Raw genomic sequence first — 15668 nt, forward strand, 5'->3', positions numbered from 1 at the left:
GTATAAATTTAAGATATCTCAAGTGCCAAATGGAGATTTGAATTCAGGAAGCAACTTTTCCTTTTTGCAGGTATGAGGATCACATATCCATGATCAAAAGTTCAGTCTCCATTTTTTGGTAATGATGGATGTTAGGGAACTTCCCTAAGCCATTTTGGAGTCAGATGCCACAAGGGAACAAGTTTTAGGGATGGAACCAAGAAGGGGTTGGATCCTTCTAGTAGTTTTAAAGTGTTCTTTGTCTTATATTCTCTTTATATAATTTAGTCATCTTTAGTAAAAATCTCATTAAAAGTCATGGCCTAGTCTTTTATGTGCTATAGGAAATTAGGGACGGTTAAGGGCATATAATAGGATAAAATGGTAGAAGGGGGAGAGCAGTATTTCCTTCCTTATGTCCAGGGTGGTGGTACCCTTAATTACCCATTTGAAACCACTGTGTCATGGAGGGGTAGCAACCATCTGAGGGCCAGAGGGTGCTGAGAGGCAGTGATGAAGTAGCTTGTTAAGGACCCGGAGAAAACAGAGGGAACATTTTGTAAAACAGGTAATAGCAGGCCTACTTTAAACCAGTATGATGCAATTGTATGACTTAAGAAAGCACCTCACTGAATTGATGCCTCATCCCCAGCCTCTGTGCTTGGTGAGTAAAAAGGCTGTGAAGAAGTAGGAAATCAAAACTAAAATCAAACAGGCCTGTTCCACCTTGTACCAGGACTTGGTAAACAGTTTGGTCTTGGGTTCAGACCCGTGCTTTCTGCATTTGTGCAGGGCAGAAGCAGCACAAATCCATTCTGGCCCTGACCATTAGCCTAAAAAATTCTAAGGAAGAGCAAGGTGTTGTGTGCTTAACAATGTAAGGCTCATGAGGTTTTGGAAATAATCTGGTGGGTGGGACTCACCTATGACATCCTTGAGTTACATATATTTATACTTGCAAAGAAAAAAGACTAAACATTATGTACCTTTTTTTTTCAAACTTGGTTATCTCTGAGTACAAGGTTCATACATGATTTTTCATTCATATTTAAAATTTCTTCTAAGTTTTCTGAAGTGAATATGAATTGACTTTGTAATGAGAAAAAAATTGCATCTTTAAAAAAATTAATTGTAGAATGAGGAGTGTTGTTCCATCAGGGACCTAAAGTTAGGTCCACCACTAGGGTTTAAAGTTGATATTCATGTATGGCATGCTGGTGGGACTAAAATCTTTTTGTGTATGTAAGTAGGGGGATTCCAAGGAATAATTCACAACTAGCGAAGAACAGTCTGCCAACAAGGTTAGCTTTGGAACAAAAGGTAGGTTTTTAGAGAGGAGGAATGAGTCTGGAATGTGATTTTTGTTTCCTGACCAGCCTTCCACACTTAAATCCTAAGGGAGAGAAGTGGCTTACAAGTAAATTCTGAAGAATACTTTTTTCAATTTTTATTACACAAATTTCAAACATATACAAAAGTATAGAGAATAATATAATGAATTCTCAAACATCCATACACAGCTTCAACAATTATCAAATCAGAGCCAATCTTGTTTCATCTATGCACTCAGCTACTCTACCCTCAGATTATATTGAAGCAAATACCAGTAGCATATCATCTGTAATTTTTTAGACCATTTCTCTAAAGATAAGGATTAAAAAAACATAAGCATAGTAGTGTATCACACCTAAAAACAATAAATTGTATGATGTGTTTTTATTTCAAATTGTGTAAGATTTGGGGACACAATCAATGCATTTCACTGGTACCAGGAGGAAGGGTGCAACACTGAAGTGGAGTCCAAGCTTGGCCCCAGGTAATTGCTTTATAATGCCAAAGAAAAACAACTACCATATTAGAGCCGTTTTAGGACCTTTGTAAGTAGCTGAAGAAGAGTGCTGATGTCACATAGCCCATGGCACAACTCCATGAAATTTCCTCTAAACATATGTTCTTTTCTTAAAGCTATTCTCCTGGAATCAACAGACCAAATCCTTCATTTTGTGTTCCCCTTACAGCAGTCTCTTTCACATAATCCTTTTCTAAGTGACAACAATTTAGTGTCCTCTCAGCCCCCCTGCATTTTCACATGCATAAAGTAGGTGGGTTGAGAAGGTAAATGAGTGTATGGGAAAGCGATGGAAACTATGGCCTACTGAAACAGTGAGAGAGGCAAAAGAAATCTAGGCAAACTAAATGGTATAATTAACCTTGGAAACTGCATATACTGCAGTCTTTCTTGGCTCTGGAATCAAATACTATTTGATTCAATACAATATATTGAATCTGCAAAATGAGAAAAACAATGTTTTCTTCAAAAAGATGTTAAGATGACATGTAGGAAGTGGTTAGAGCATTGCAAAAAAATTAAATGTATTATTTGTATATTATTTTTAAATTTATTCTTATAAAAGATCACAATATTTTGTGTTTATTGTATTTACTTTTACAATTACCTTTATAGCAAGTGGTTTTTTTTTTGAGTAAAGTTTTAAGCAAATCAACAACAGTACAAAAACACAAAAGTTGTTACACAAAGGACTGGTTCTACAAAACCCTAGTGATGGCATAATCTTAAAACTGTGCCAGCCACTGTGTGGTATGATATCGAAATATGAGTAATTCTTGTTCTTGGACACCTTAAACTGTCTCGAAATGTTTCTGAAACACCTGATACACAAAAACCACACACATGGTGCTTAGACAGCAAATACTCTACTAGCACCAGATTGGGAGGGGAATGCTTAGCCACACGTGGATTACAAAATGTTAATTGAACAAAGACCTTCAGGGATGCCAACCATATTCAAGTAGTGTCTTGGATGCAGGATATGCTCTCAAAGATAAAGTCTAATGGAGAAGGCAGACACATCAGAAAAGCACAACAAAAGGCTATAGGTGCTGATTTAAGAGTCTGTTCACGTAAAGTAGTACAACAATCAGAGCAGGAAGAGTCAGTGAAATAGACAGCAAAGGAGTGTCCCAAGATTTAAGAGGAAAACCAGATGAACTGTCTCCTTGGGAACGTTACAAGTTGACAATTCCATTGAGCACTGGGTTCACATCAATGATTCTTTCAGAGCAATCCTGAACATCTTTGCTATTCATCTGGAAAAAGAAACCAACATACAATTAGCAGGCATACATTAACAATTCTTCCAACTGACAAAGTTACTGAGGGCTTCTTAGGTAAAGGCATTTGGAAAGCCTTCACAGTATCATCTCATGCAGTTTGGATCAACAACTGAAGGAGTTTCAGGACAATATATATCATGACACAGAAAGTCAGGAAGTCAGTGACATGAAAAGTTTTGCAAAAGGAGAATGAGCATTTAAAACATGAAAAATCTGATGGCCACACAATGGTGTAAATAGGTAAGTCCAATAAATTGTGAGAATCATCATGCAGAAGGGAGTTTCTTAAGCTAGTCAGAAAAGGTTTCTCATTAGAGAGCTTTATGAAATATCCATTTTTGTTATCTCCAGTGACATGTTTAAAAAACAAACTTGAGAGCTCCAAATAATTAGATAACTTGGCTGAAGTTACAGAGTAAGAACTAAGTTTGTCTGACTTTCAAGCCCTGATGTAGTTTCAATGACATGAATCTCTCACTCATAAAAATGCCATGTTTTAGTGTAATCACCATAGTAACTTCCACTTCATAGTGCTGTTTGCCAAAAAAGTCTAAAATCTGCTAAATACCATACAGTACCTTACCAGGAGACAACTACAAGGAAAATACTGATAAAATTCTTTTTTGTAATGCCTGGTAGCTCTCCCGAGGGAAACCTAGAAGCAAAAGCTTTGACCAGGCAAAAAAAAAAAATAATGCTACCTGTGTAATTATATTTATTATAATTTCTAAATATAAAGAAATTGGCATTCGCACATGAACCTTTTGAAAGAAAATCATGCAAAGCAATTACAATTTTGTACATAAATTATCAAAATAATCTATGCAATGTAAGAAAGCAACTTAATTTAACAATTTCACCTCTTGCTTGTTTCTTTAAAGTGTGGGTAACAGATTTATATCTGCATGCGCACACATTTCTGTATTTCTATGTGTCTATACTAACCAGTTTCTTCTTTACACATTTGCAAGAATAAAACACTTGACCTGGTCTCTAGGGGCTCAGTGGTAGAGTACATGCTTATTTAGCTAACCTGAGGCCCTGGGTTCAGTTCTCCCCACACACCACCACAAACAAAAATGAAAACAAACAACAAAACACTTGACCTGTTGAAAATATAAGCTATTTATAAAACATACATAAAATAAATTTCTGATTCATATCTGCAAACTACAATTATCTATGGAGAGTACTTTCTCCTTTTTTAATTTTGGAAAGTCTATAAAATTTAACTTACATTTTTGGTACAATCATAAAAATAATGCTGAAGTGACTTCTCACATTCAGAATGAAAAAAATCCCGGTGGTACAACAGTTTCTTTTCTACATACTACCTCTGGTCACCTGTGTAGCCTGAAATTACTTATTTGAAGAGATAAGTCTCTCTTCCTGGGAGACTTTAATAATTTTGACAAGACTATGTTTCACAGAATACTTAAAAAATACTTTAATGATCCTGACAGTAAATCCTAAAAAAAGGGGGAAAATCTTCCAACTCATTTATAGGCTAACATACTTAAGAACAGTTTATAAATGCTACCCATTCTTTGCCTTCCTCAGATGTATAAGAACTAAATAAAATGATACATTGTTGCCTCTAATACTAGCAAGTACAAGTTAAGCTTCAAAAATATTTGTGACAGCCTTTCTGGTTGGAGGGACTTGATCTGCAAAATATAATCCAGTATATCTACTTGTGTCAATGTTAATGTAGAATTGTCTTCTTGCATAACTAGATTACTGGGAGCGAACTCTCAGCATCTACTTGAGATGGTTTGAAAATGAAAGTTTATTTGCAATTAAAAGTATGTGATTCGATGTATGTTCATTATATGAATATATATGTTCATTAGAGGAAACAAAAGTACTAAACCATATTTGATCAGAACTATATAATAAAAGTGTCATTGTTTTTAAAGTTACCTATTTAAGAGTTTTACTTTTTCCTTTGGTGGTATTACTGCAGAAAATATTTTGTGAACTAAGGGTATGTCTACTTAAATGTAAAATAACATTTCCCAAAACCAGGAGAACCACATTTCTTTAGTAGATACAATGACATCCACTTTTTAGTAGCATATAACAAAATTAAATTGTGAACTTGTAAAGCAAACCCTCTAAGGGAAAAGATTTGAATGCTTTGCAGGGTAAAATACACAAAGCAAAGAAGAGGGAACCAAAACGGAGTATAGATATAGTTCAAATACAGAACTGTTCTGTGGTATTAAAAGAGGAGAGCAATGGAGAAATTAGGAGAAATGCAGTGGCAATGTTAATTTCTTGATCTCGATGCTAGTTATCTTACTGTGTTAAGTAAGTGCAAATTCATTAGTCTCTACAGTTAAGATTTATGCATTATTCCATATATATGATGCATATCAGTAAATCATTAATTTTTAAAAGAGGGCAAGTCTATTAAATCTTTAGCATTGTATTAAAAATAAAGAATGGTGCAAGAGGTGGTGTGCCTGCTTAGCAGGTACAAGCCCCTGAGTTCAACTCCACTAACAAAAAAAATAATAATCTTGCCTTGCTGGCTCAAGCCAAGCCTGTAATTTTACTTACTCTTCCTACTGAGGAGGTAATCAGAAGGATAATGGTTCCAGGCCAGTGCAGGCAAAATGTTCAAGAGACACTGTCACAATCAATGGCCGGGGCACTGTGATACATACCTGTCATGCTTGCTACTGTGAGAAGCGTTTATAAATAGGAGGATTGCAGGCTGGTCTGGACATAAAGCCGGACCCTATCTCAAAAATAACCATGCATAAAGCACCGGCTGCGTGGCTTAAGTGTTAGAGTGCCTTCCTAGTAAGTGCTAGGCCCTGGGTTCAAGCTCCAGTACCAGTAAAAAAAAATTAATAAAATTAAAAATAGGCTACAAAAAAGGAACATCAAAAAACAAAATAGGGCTGGAAATGTGGTTCAAGTGGCACAGCATCTGCCTGGGAAGAACAGGCCCTAAGTTCAAACCCCACTACAACAAAAAAGGTTATTTTCAGCAGTAAAAATGGTTTAAGATAAAAATTGTTTTCCCTTTTATACACATAGTTCACACAAAGAATGTTTTAAAACTGCTTAGGGGGTATATACAGAATGATTTTTCCATCCCCAAGACTCACACAAGAGAAGCTTTCCTTCACCTAACTTCAGACATGTATCCAATGAACAGAGGAAGTTCCAGAATAGGCTTAAGTATTTTAGATGGGATTCCTGATTTCAGGCAAGTATCAAGGCAATCACAAGAACTCTGGACTGAACACCCAAAAAGTCTGTCCAGTGAAACAAAACGTTTACCCTAGGTCTGTAGGAGGTTATTCAGGCGTCCTAAGAGTTTGAGAAGTCTGTAACAGCTGAAGAGCAGAAGAGTTAACTCGCTCATTGGGATGTAACCACCACAAAGGATTCCATTCCTCTGGTTACTGCCAGTCAGGGCAGGGTCACTGGGGTTGTCACTAAACCAAACACTGGAGACAATTCTCTTGCAAAATCGAATGCACACTGAGGGAACCACAGTTCCTCTAGGGTGTCCACAAAGGGGCACTGGGAGTTGGAAGTCGAGCATCCTAAATCATACGCTACTAACAGAGTTTGATAAGATGTGTTTAGCTAGCAATGCCCCAGAAATAATAACGGTTGTCCGGGGCAACACCTTGTCAACTGTACAAGAAAGTGTCATGTCAAGTCAGCCGTGAAAACTTACCAGCTGTGAAAATTTCCTGGCAAGCCAAGGATAGACATATATATGCTATATACATAGACGCACATATATCATATATATATAATATATATATATTCATATAGACACACATGTATAATGAATAGACAAATTTCTGTCCAGGTGCATAAGCGATCACATTTCTAAAATGACTGCTGACTGCAGAGAGCACAAGATGTAAATTTTCCGAATTTTTCATTTTTACAACTTCAAACGGATCCTTTCAACCAACTCCTACCACAGAAGGGCTCGCTGACAAGGACGAAGGCTGTGAAAGAGAAAAGAACTTCAGGGGAGAAAATGCCTCAAGAGGCCCACAGGAGCAAGCCTGTGGTGGGACTGTCAAGGCCTCCACTAGGAAAGAAGCCATCGGCCTGGAATGAAAACTGCGCAGGCACACTCACGCAGCAACATATGGGAAATGCAAAAACGCCAACATCACAGGGCGCACGCACCCCACCCCACCCCACCCCACCCCCGAGAGCAGGGCAGCAGTTAAGGCACCTTGCAAGGAATCCCATGCTGCTTGGACTGACGGGAACATTTTACTATGGTGTCACCGAAAAGGGATTCTGAACGCATCTGAAAAACGTGCAAATTGCCTGAAAACAGTGCCTGGCAACCGAGACAGTTTGCAGCGTGATTCAGAGGAACGCCTGCCAAGGGAACAAAAGAAGCGTCCCTCCTGCCCATGCGACCACACTTGGCAGAGAGGTGCTCCTGGCGGGGGCAGGCAGGGCTGCTTTTCAGGAGGCCACCGACCGACCCACCGACCGACCGACCTAGGGACGGACGGGCACAAGTCCGCGCGGGAGCGGTACGTACTAGGGATCGCTCTCCGGTGGCGGCGGCGGCGGCGGCGAGGGGGCCACGGAGTTTCCATTGGTCGGGGAGCCGCCCAGCTTCAGTTTCTCCAGGTACTCGGCGTGCACGGGCTTGTGGCACTGGAGAACCTTGATGGCATCTTCGATCTTGAACCACTCTCGCTTCCTCCCGATGCTCAGCGAGTCTTCCCAATCCTCCAGCAGCTCGGTGACAGTGAGGACGTACACGTACGTCCTGTGCTTGCGGTCCTGGTTCTGCTCGAAGACGCCCAGCAGCCGGCCCAACTTCCCCTTGACTCCCGCCTCCTCGTACACCTCGCGCACCGCCGCGCCGCCCGGCTCCTCCTCGGGCTCCATGCCCCCGCCGGGCACGATCCAGCGGTCGGGGTAGCGGCTGCTGCTCACCAGCAGCACCTCGTCCTCGCGCTCGCTGCGGAAGCACAGGCACGCCGCCCGCTTCTTGAAGCCCTCGGGGTCGTAGGTCCGCGTCTGGTTCGGCTTGCACTTCATCCTCGGGCCGCCGCCCGCAGGCTGCTGCGCGGGGCTGCGCGGGCCGGGCGGCAGCCGGTGGCCCGGGAGGAGCCGCTGCAGAGAAAGGGCCGCGGCGAGGGCGGGACACCGAGGCGCCTGTGCCGCGAGCCCGGCGGAGCCCGGGGAAGACTAGGCGGGCGCGGGGCGGGGGCGAGCCGGCGCGTCTGGCAGGCAGCCAGTGTGCGGGGCGGGCGGCGCCGGGCGCGAGGAGGGTTCCCAGCCTGCAGCCTGATTGGAGGCGCCGCTTCCGCCGCCGCCGCCGCCGCCCGGGAGCCGGGAGCCCGCGACGCCCCGCGGCCCACCGCGTCGCCGCCGCCGACGGTGCGTGGCTCCCGCCCCCCTCCCTTCCCTCCGTCAGCAGCCCCGGCCGGGGTTGAGCGAGGTGAGGCGCATTCGCGTGCGCGCTCGCGGCCGCGTGCGCGTGCGCGCGCGCGTCCGCGGTGGAGGGCGAGGGGCGGGGGCGGGGGTCTCCCTGCTCCCGCAGCGCGCGACGCCGCGGGCGCACTGCGCAGGCGCCCCGCCCCTCTGCCGCGGGGAACCTCCTGCCCACCGAGGCAGTCGCCGCACTGTGACTTTCTTTGCTCAGGATCCTCTCTCTCCACGTGTGCCTCCCGGCCAGGCGGGGCTGCGGCGCGGATGGACAGCGCTCCTGGCTCTCCCACCCTGTCGCAGGAAGCGCACACGCAAATCCCTGTGCACAGCGGGGTCCAGGACGGGAGAGGCAGCGTCTCCCGTGATGAAAGACGCTGGCTTATTCGTAGCAAGGCCAGGTGTCCTCAGGATGACCAATGGCATTCTTGGCAAAACGCTCTTTGCTGAGTCACATGCAGTTTTCCATCTGCAACAGGTCCTCCACCTTGCCAAGCATCTTGGCGCATCCCTTAATTTAACACTTTTCTCAACCCCTTTTACATCTTGCTTGCTGCTCTCTTCCTCAGCTCCCTCATCAGTAAGCTTCCAGGCCCTCATCTCAGCCCAATGCCCTTTGAGTCCTATACACCCCATAACCTCATAGCTCAGCCCATTGCCCGTGGAATCCTGTACATCCTACAACTGGATAACCAGCCAACTGCTCTTCGGTCACAACTGTGGCCACCTTCCACACGCTCCAATCTTCCTTGTCTTTCTCTGGGATGAGTACTGCTGGGGGATGGGAACACATGCCCAGAGAAATCCCTTGGAGGTTTCCATTTTGATTGTGTGTGTGTGTGTGTGTGTGTGTGTGTGCAGTATTGGGTTTGAATTCAGTGCCTCATCCTTGCTAGGCGGGCGCTCTACCACTTGAGCCACTCTGCCAACCCTACATTTTGATTTTGAAAAGTCTAGCATGGGACTGTAGCAAGGCCGCTTAGTCCTCTTGGACTTCCATGGCCCTGGTGTCCTCCTGGCCGTGAAAGGACACTTTGGAGCCCCAAATTTAACAACCTAGAGCATTTGCTCACCCTATTTCTTCTCAGTGTTTCTATGGTCCCTTGGTAGTATGGCCTTAGAGAGAAGACCTCTGATGTCCCCTAAGGTCTATCCTGTCACAGTTTAAGCATCTTTGTCTCTCTCTTATTGACACTCTTCTGGCATCAGGCAGAGGGGTCATGGAAACATTTGCTTGATGGAATCCTCCCTTCATCAAGGGAAAATGGATTGAAGATTAAGTGGAAAGTAGTTAGGAAACATACGGTTCAATTGTCAAACAATAACAGTCTGGCTTCCCAAGATCAGCTTGAATCCATGTGTACCCGTGTACCCAGACGCACTAAGGATAAAGACCCTATACTCAAGGACAGCCAATGCCTGAACTTTCCAGAGCATGCTATAACAAAAAGAATGGATCGTACATGAAGAACATGATACAATGGTGACAGAAACAATGACTTCAGTGAATAGAGAGACTCCTGCTACTGAGGTACCAGTACAGTAAAGAAATATGAACGTCCAAACAACTTTTGTGGGAACCGACATCCCATAATTAAAACTAGGGAAATATAAATAGCAGGCTGTATTCACAGCATTTCCTAACACGTAAGCACAGAAATCCTGTTAAGGAACTGCAAAAATTCCATCACAAGCAGAATGAAGATATGTAGATGTTGTCATTGACATTGATAAATACTACTTAAGATGCTCTTTACGGTGTTACGATGTTTTAGAGAGACAGAAGGCCATCATATTCATAAAGTGATAAAGTTGTCATGATAGGTAGGTGATCTGAATATATTCTTTGAAAACCTCAGGAAAAAGTAAAAGCAAATTGTTGCAAATAGAAGAATGTAGTAGTGATATTTAAAAACGGCAATGCGTCCATGCTTCCCTCTTTGTCCTTAGGCTTGTCTATGTCGCTTGACCATCGCACCTATGAAGCCAGCAGAGAATTGAAAAGTCTTGACACCGGAGTTTGCCTATCTTTTAGCTCTTGAAACCCTATGACACCAAGGTGAAGAAACCAGGGCTGTGTGGAGGATGAGAGTCCCATAGCCTACTCATCCCATTCACCCAAAATGACAACGAACCAGTGACCCACAAGGTGGGGGAGACCATCCCAGTCCACTTGGCGTCCGGCACAGCCCCTCAGCCCACAGGGGCCTCGGCACAGGTGCATGAGTGGGCCAGAAAACCACTCAGAGGAACCTCGCTGAAATTGTAGACCGACAAAATTGGGAAAAACTGATTTTTCTTTTGTGTTTATCTCTTTGTTTAGGGCAGTACTGATGTTTGAAATCAGGACCCTTGCACTTCCCAGGCAGACACTGTACTACTTGTGCTACACCCCTTGTCCAATTTGCTTTTGTTAGTTTTTGGATTAGATCTCCAGGAAAAATCCTGGTGCCATGCGATCCTACTACCTGTGTCTCCCAAATGGCTGGGTCACAGGTTTGTGCCACCACACCCAGCCTGTTTGTTGAGTTGGGGTCTCACTAAATTTTCACCCATGCTGGCCTCAAACGCCTATCCTCCTGATCTCTACCTCCAGTGTAACTGGGATTAAAGGCGTGTGCCGCTACACACACTGTTCTTTTAAGGCACTAATTTTTAGGGTCCTTTGTCGTGCATTAAAAGCTAGCTGATACCACCATTAACCATTAACTGCAATCGAAAGTCAACCAAAAACAGAATGGTGAAACCATGCTACTAGTTATAACTTTCATCTCTGCATTAAATGATGGCATTTAACTGTCCCTCGCGTCCGAAGAGATGCCTGAGGTTAAGGTTTGTTGATTGGTCTATATGGGAAGCTTTGTGTGAAGCCCATGACTCACGTTGCTGTCATCCCAGTAACTCCTAGAGGGGCAGGCACTTAATCGTGCCCATTTCATTTAGGAGGCCACCGAGGCTGAGAATAGAGCTTGTATTTCAATTCAAGGTTTCTGCCTCTGTAGCCTGCACTACCATGACAGCCCTGTGGTTGCCAAAGGAATATTTTTATCCAGAGCTATGGCTTTTGTGGCCATTTTTTGGTGGTGTTTAGGGTTCCTTTCTTAGGTAAGGTGTTTCTTTCCTAAGGACCACTGAACTCAGTGAAAGGTATTTTCCATTGTCATGTTCTTGTTTGCTTGATGCTGCTGGTCATTCTGAACACAGGGTCTTGCGATCTATTTGCCCGACCTGGTTTTGAACCATCACCCTCCTGCTCCCTGCCTCCAGGATGGCTGGGATTGCAGGCATGAGCCCCTGGCCCCAGCTCTTTCAATGTGTTTTGAGTCTCATAGACACAAGGTCCCACCACTGTGCTGACTCAGAAGGGAACAGGTACATTTCAGGCTTGCTTCCACCCTTTCTTTCCTCACCAATATGCAGCCAGTGGGACAGAACTGTTGATTAGCGCTGTGGCAGAATAAAAGTCAAGGACTCAGCAAGTCAGAGGCCAGTGAATTAAGCCCACTGACAGGGGAGAAGGAGCATATGGTCAATGTCTCTGTGTGGAGTGCTCCTCTCCCACACATCCCAGAGCTTCCTCCTCTTCCCTCCATGCCAACTCCCCCCTTCCATCAAGGCCTGGGTCACTTCTTAGCTCCCCAGGACACCACATTACATACTGCTTTCCACACTCAGCTTTGCACCCTGTCGCTGTTGGTCCTGATCCCCTTTACCCTGGCCTACATTTTCTTTTCATTACGGTCCTTATCACCAGGCAGACTATGGAACTCACAACTTTATTTTGTTTATTCTCTCGCTCCTGCTTCATGAGTCCTGCTAGAGTGCAATTTCTTGGTGTTGGAACCTTTGTGTCTTGATCACAGATACATCTCACATAGACCATAATTTTCTGGCGCACACACTGTAGTCATAGAAAATACCTGAGGATATGATGAATGTGTTTGATGCCCTTGCTACCTCGGGAGGCCTTCGGTGACAGAGCCACATTTCTTTGGGCTTTGTCACTCTACCATTCAGAATCCTCTCTGATATGACTGGAAGTGCAACATCAAATATTTCTGGAGGAGACTGTGATGGGGAAAACATTCCCTTTCCATTTGCACTTATTCCAGGAGTTACCTCCTGTGTCAGCACCAAATATACCACATGCCCTGCAAATTGCTAGTCAGCTATGAGCCACTGTAGGCTGTCGGTAGGCTTCATTCTCTGTGGCACTTTCTTGGTGCCATGTAGTTCTTGCACACAGCCCTACTCAAGTTGGTGTTTCCAGGTCTCAGTCACTTAATACCTAAGTGACTTTATCTTCTTTATCTTCTTTATCTAGGAGGGACTGGCACTGTAATTTTCGTATTGTAGTTTATTTACATAGCATACTGTTTGTAGTCTAGAACACAGTTATATTCCTAATGTAATTAAACCAAAACCAGGTTATGAGGTACTTGAACATAAACTTGATTCTAATGTTTAGTGACAGTACCAGTATGATGTGCTATACTAGGCACTTCGTTTGTCTTCTTTCATTTATTCCTATTTGAACTCCTCCAAAGGAAATATTGCCCTTTTGTGAGGGAGAACATTGAGGTCAAAGGCCTATTAACTGGCCCAGGGTCTGGAAGCTCTTAGGTATCCAGAGGAGGTTGGGTCTCCAGGGCCCATTGACTGTTCACCCCCATGAAGCTGTGGCACAGGAAGTACCTGTAGGTAGCCCCCTGTCCCTTTCTCAGGTTCCCTCCCCTCTTCTCTGTGCTCTAACTGCAGCCTGTACAGTGTTTCCAGCCCTCCCCTCACACTCTCAGAAGCTCCTCTTCCTGCACAGCTGTGTCCGGCTCCTCTCACCAAATGGTGATAAATTCTACACCGGGTCCTGCTGTGACAGGGAAGGGACTGTCTCAGGTTCATCCTCAGATGTCATGCATTACCTGTTGTGTACAACTTCTTGCTTTTCGTGGAGCAAGATCCCAGGGAGTGTCCTTTGCTGCAGAGCTCATGCCCTGTGCACCATCCTCTACTTTTCAGGAAGCCCTCCCTTCCAGAAAGCCCAAAACAGCCTAGCTGGGGGAGATAGTCTACTTACTAATGATGCTGTCATCCACAGGCCTACATTCAATGACCTCAACTCCCCCAGAGGTATAACAAGCCTTCTATAGTCACCAGGTGTTGTTAAATGTCATAGGTCGGCTCCATGGAGACGAGGCACAAAGTACATTTGCTGTGACAAGAGGAGGAGAGAGGCAGAGGAGAGAAAGCAGTGGACCACTAGCAAAAACAGGAAACAGCAGCAGGAGAGGAATGAGGAGCACTGAGTCCTTGTGAGTATAAACAGTCATGGCTCCACCAGAAAAATACCGTTGTTTGCAGAATCAGACTTCATTCCATATTCCTAAGCTGTTGTGCTTTTCACCTAAACCCGTAACTGACTGAATTGCTAGTCTTCTAGTCACTCATTCATTCATGCCATTAAATTTCCATTATTTTTGTGCATTATTCACATCATATTTGTATATCTATTAAATTTTCATGACTAAGTATATGTGAGATCATTTCAGAAAGTAATTACTGAAAGGGTGCTGACATTGGTAATGGAAGTCAGAAATTCACTGCTACTAGAAGCTATTGAAAAGTAGGAACTGGGATAAAACTCAGGAAACCGCCATGTTTCATGCTGCGTGGTTAACAGCAGGCTTAGAGGGATCATGGAGGCATTAGACAGCTGTGTTCTCGCAGAAAATCATGCAGGCAGGTCTTAACCCCAGTGGTTTGTAAAGGCTTGTTAGACATGTTTGTCAGTGTGGTATGATAACGCACACACACACACACACACACACACACACAAGATTTTGTAAATTAGATACCTGGAGTCCTGGAGAGTAGGGCCGGGTGGTGTTGCAGCAGGACTTTCAGAGTCTAAAGGCTCGAGGAATGTTTGTCACACCAAATCGCTTTTCATATTAATTATTTCAGTTTAATCCAGGGCCATTATATGCCACTCCCCTGGCTTTGCTTATCTGTTGTTGACGCACAGGGCACCCTGGAACGGAATGTTCCTTCATTAGAGAGTGGGGACCGACGAGGGGTCAGTGCCAGCATCTGAGCTACTCCCACTGAGGAAGGCCCTATTGCATCTGAGTGTGTCCTTGTTTTGCTCACACCTCTTTCTGTCTGTTCTTGCTTCTATATTCCAATTACTCATTGCTGCACAGCATTTAGAATTCTCTGCACTCTGCCTTTGGCTCTGCTGAGTCTAATTTGCACCTCAGAGCTGGAGGTCGTTATGGTTGAGCAAAAATTATTCTTCATCCTCTCTGTATCTTGTCAGATAATACAGGGAATTACTTTAAACACATCCCGTTCAATGCAGCGGTAATGTCAATACCTGTGTCTTATTTTTCTATTAATGCATGAAAGCAGCACAAACAAAACGGCTTAAAACACGGACACATGTTTCTTCAGTTTCCATAGGTCCAATGACTGCGAGGGATCAACCGAATTCTCTGGTTAGGGTCTTTCTTACAAAGCAGTCAGCTGGGTTGGGATCTTATCTGGAGTCTCTGCTGAACAATCTGTTTCTAATTGCATTAGTGTTATTGGTAGAATTCAGTTCCTTCTCCACATGGATATATGAAGTCCTTTATTCAAATCCTAGTGTTTATGGGATCTGAGATCAGTCTTACTCTTTTTTTCTGGTTTTGGTTTAAAATGCACAAAACGTGTAAGCAAGCTCGATCCTGACCTAAATCAGTGAATTGAAATCCTATTAAAATCCGGTGCCCATTAAGCTCCTCTCCCTGACCACAAGTCTGTCTCCTCCACAGCAGCATCTACCGCCAGTGTCCTTGTCCAGAATCTCTTTGAATTTACTTTCTTGCTTTGCTATCCATGTCATCAATTCTATCTAGGGTAGGTTTATTGTTGTTTTGTTTTGTGTTTTGCATGTGTTTATTTTTGAGACACTTTCTCCCTATATAGCCCGGGCTGGTCTCAGCCTGGAGTGTACTGCAATTACAGACACCCGCCACCATGCTTGCCTTCATTTGTGTGTGTTCATGTGTTTGTTTTACTTTATGGAATCAGATATGTGCTCTGAACTTTTACTTTATCATTAGAGAGCAACC

The 15668-nt window shown here is 43.9% G+C and overlaps 2 protein-coding genes across 4 annotated transcripts in view; one reads left to right on the forward strand and one right to left on the reverse strand.

The window, feature by feature from the left end:
* Cenpvl3 (centromere protein V like 3) overlaps window positions 1–14443 on the forward strand; it is a 105935-nt gene extending 91492 nt beyond the window's left edge. The window contains exon 2 of the mRNA XM_074062273.1: window positions 13730–14443. Coding sequence (XP_073918374.1) covers window positions 13730–13771 — 42 coding nt within the window. The 3' untranslated portion in view covers window positions 13772–14443. The remainder of the gene's footprint in view (window positions 1–13729) is intronic.
* On the reverse strand, window positions 1412–14540 carry Nudt11 (nudix hydrolase 11). 3 transcript variants are annotated; one of them, XR_012444218.1, is made up of 2 exons: window positions 14409–14540; window positions 1412–3087 (listed from the first exon to the last, which is right to left on the reverse strand). XR_012444218.1 is itself a non-coding variant. In XM_020188374.2 (2 exons), coding segments are annotated over exons 1-2 (510 nt in total). In that variant the 5' UTR covers window positions 8167–8297; the 3' UTR covers window positions 1412–3086. The 3 variants fall into 3 exon arrangements, 2 of the variants coding, with proteins under 2 accessions (XP_020043963.2, XP_073918692.1); XM_020188374.2 differs by lacking the exon at window positions 14409–14540 and adding an exon at window positions 7658–8297; XM_074062591.1 differs by lacking the exons at window positions 1412–3087; window positions 14409–14540 and adding exons at window positions 3108–7100; window positions 7658–8300.
* Between the last annotated feature and the right edge of the window lie 1128 nt (window positions 14541–15668).

The sequence above is a fragment of the Castor canadensis genome, chromosome X (genome assembly GCF_047511655.1).
Source record: "Castor canadensis chromosome X, mCasCan1.hap1v2, whole genome shotgun sequence".
NCBI classification, from domain to species: Eukaryota; Metazoa; Chordata; class Mammalia; order Rodentia; family Castoridae; genus Castor; species Castor canadensis.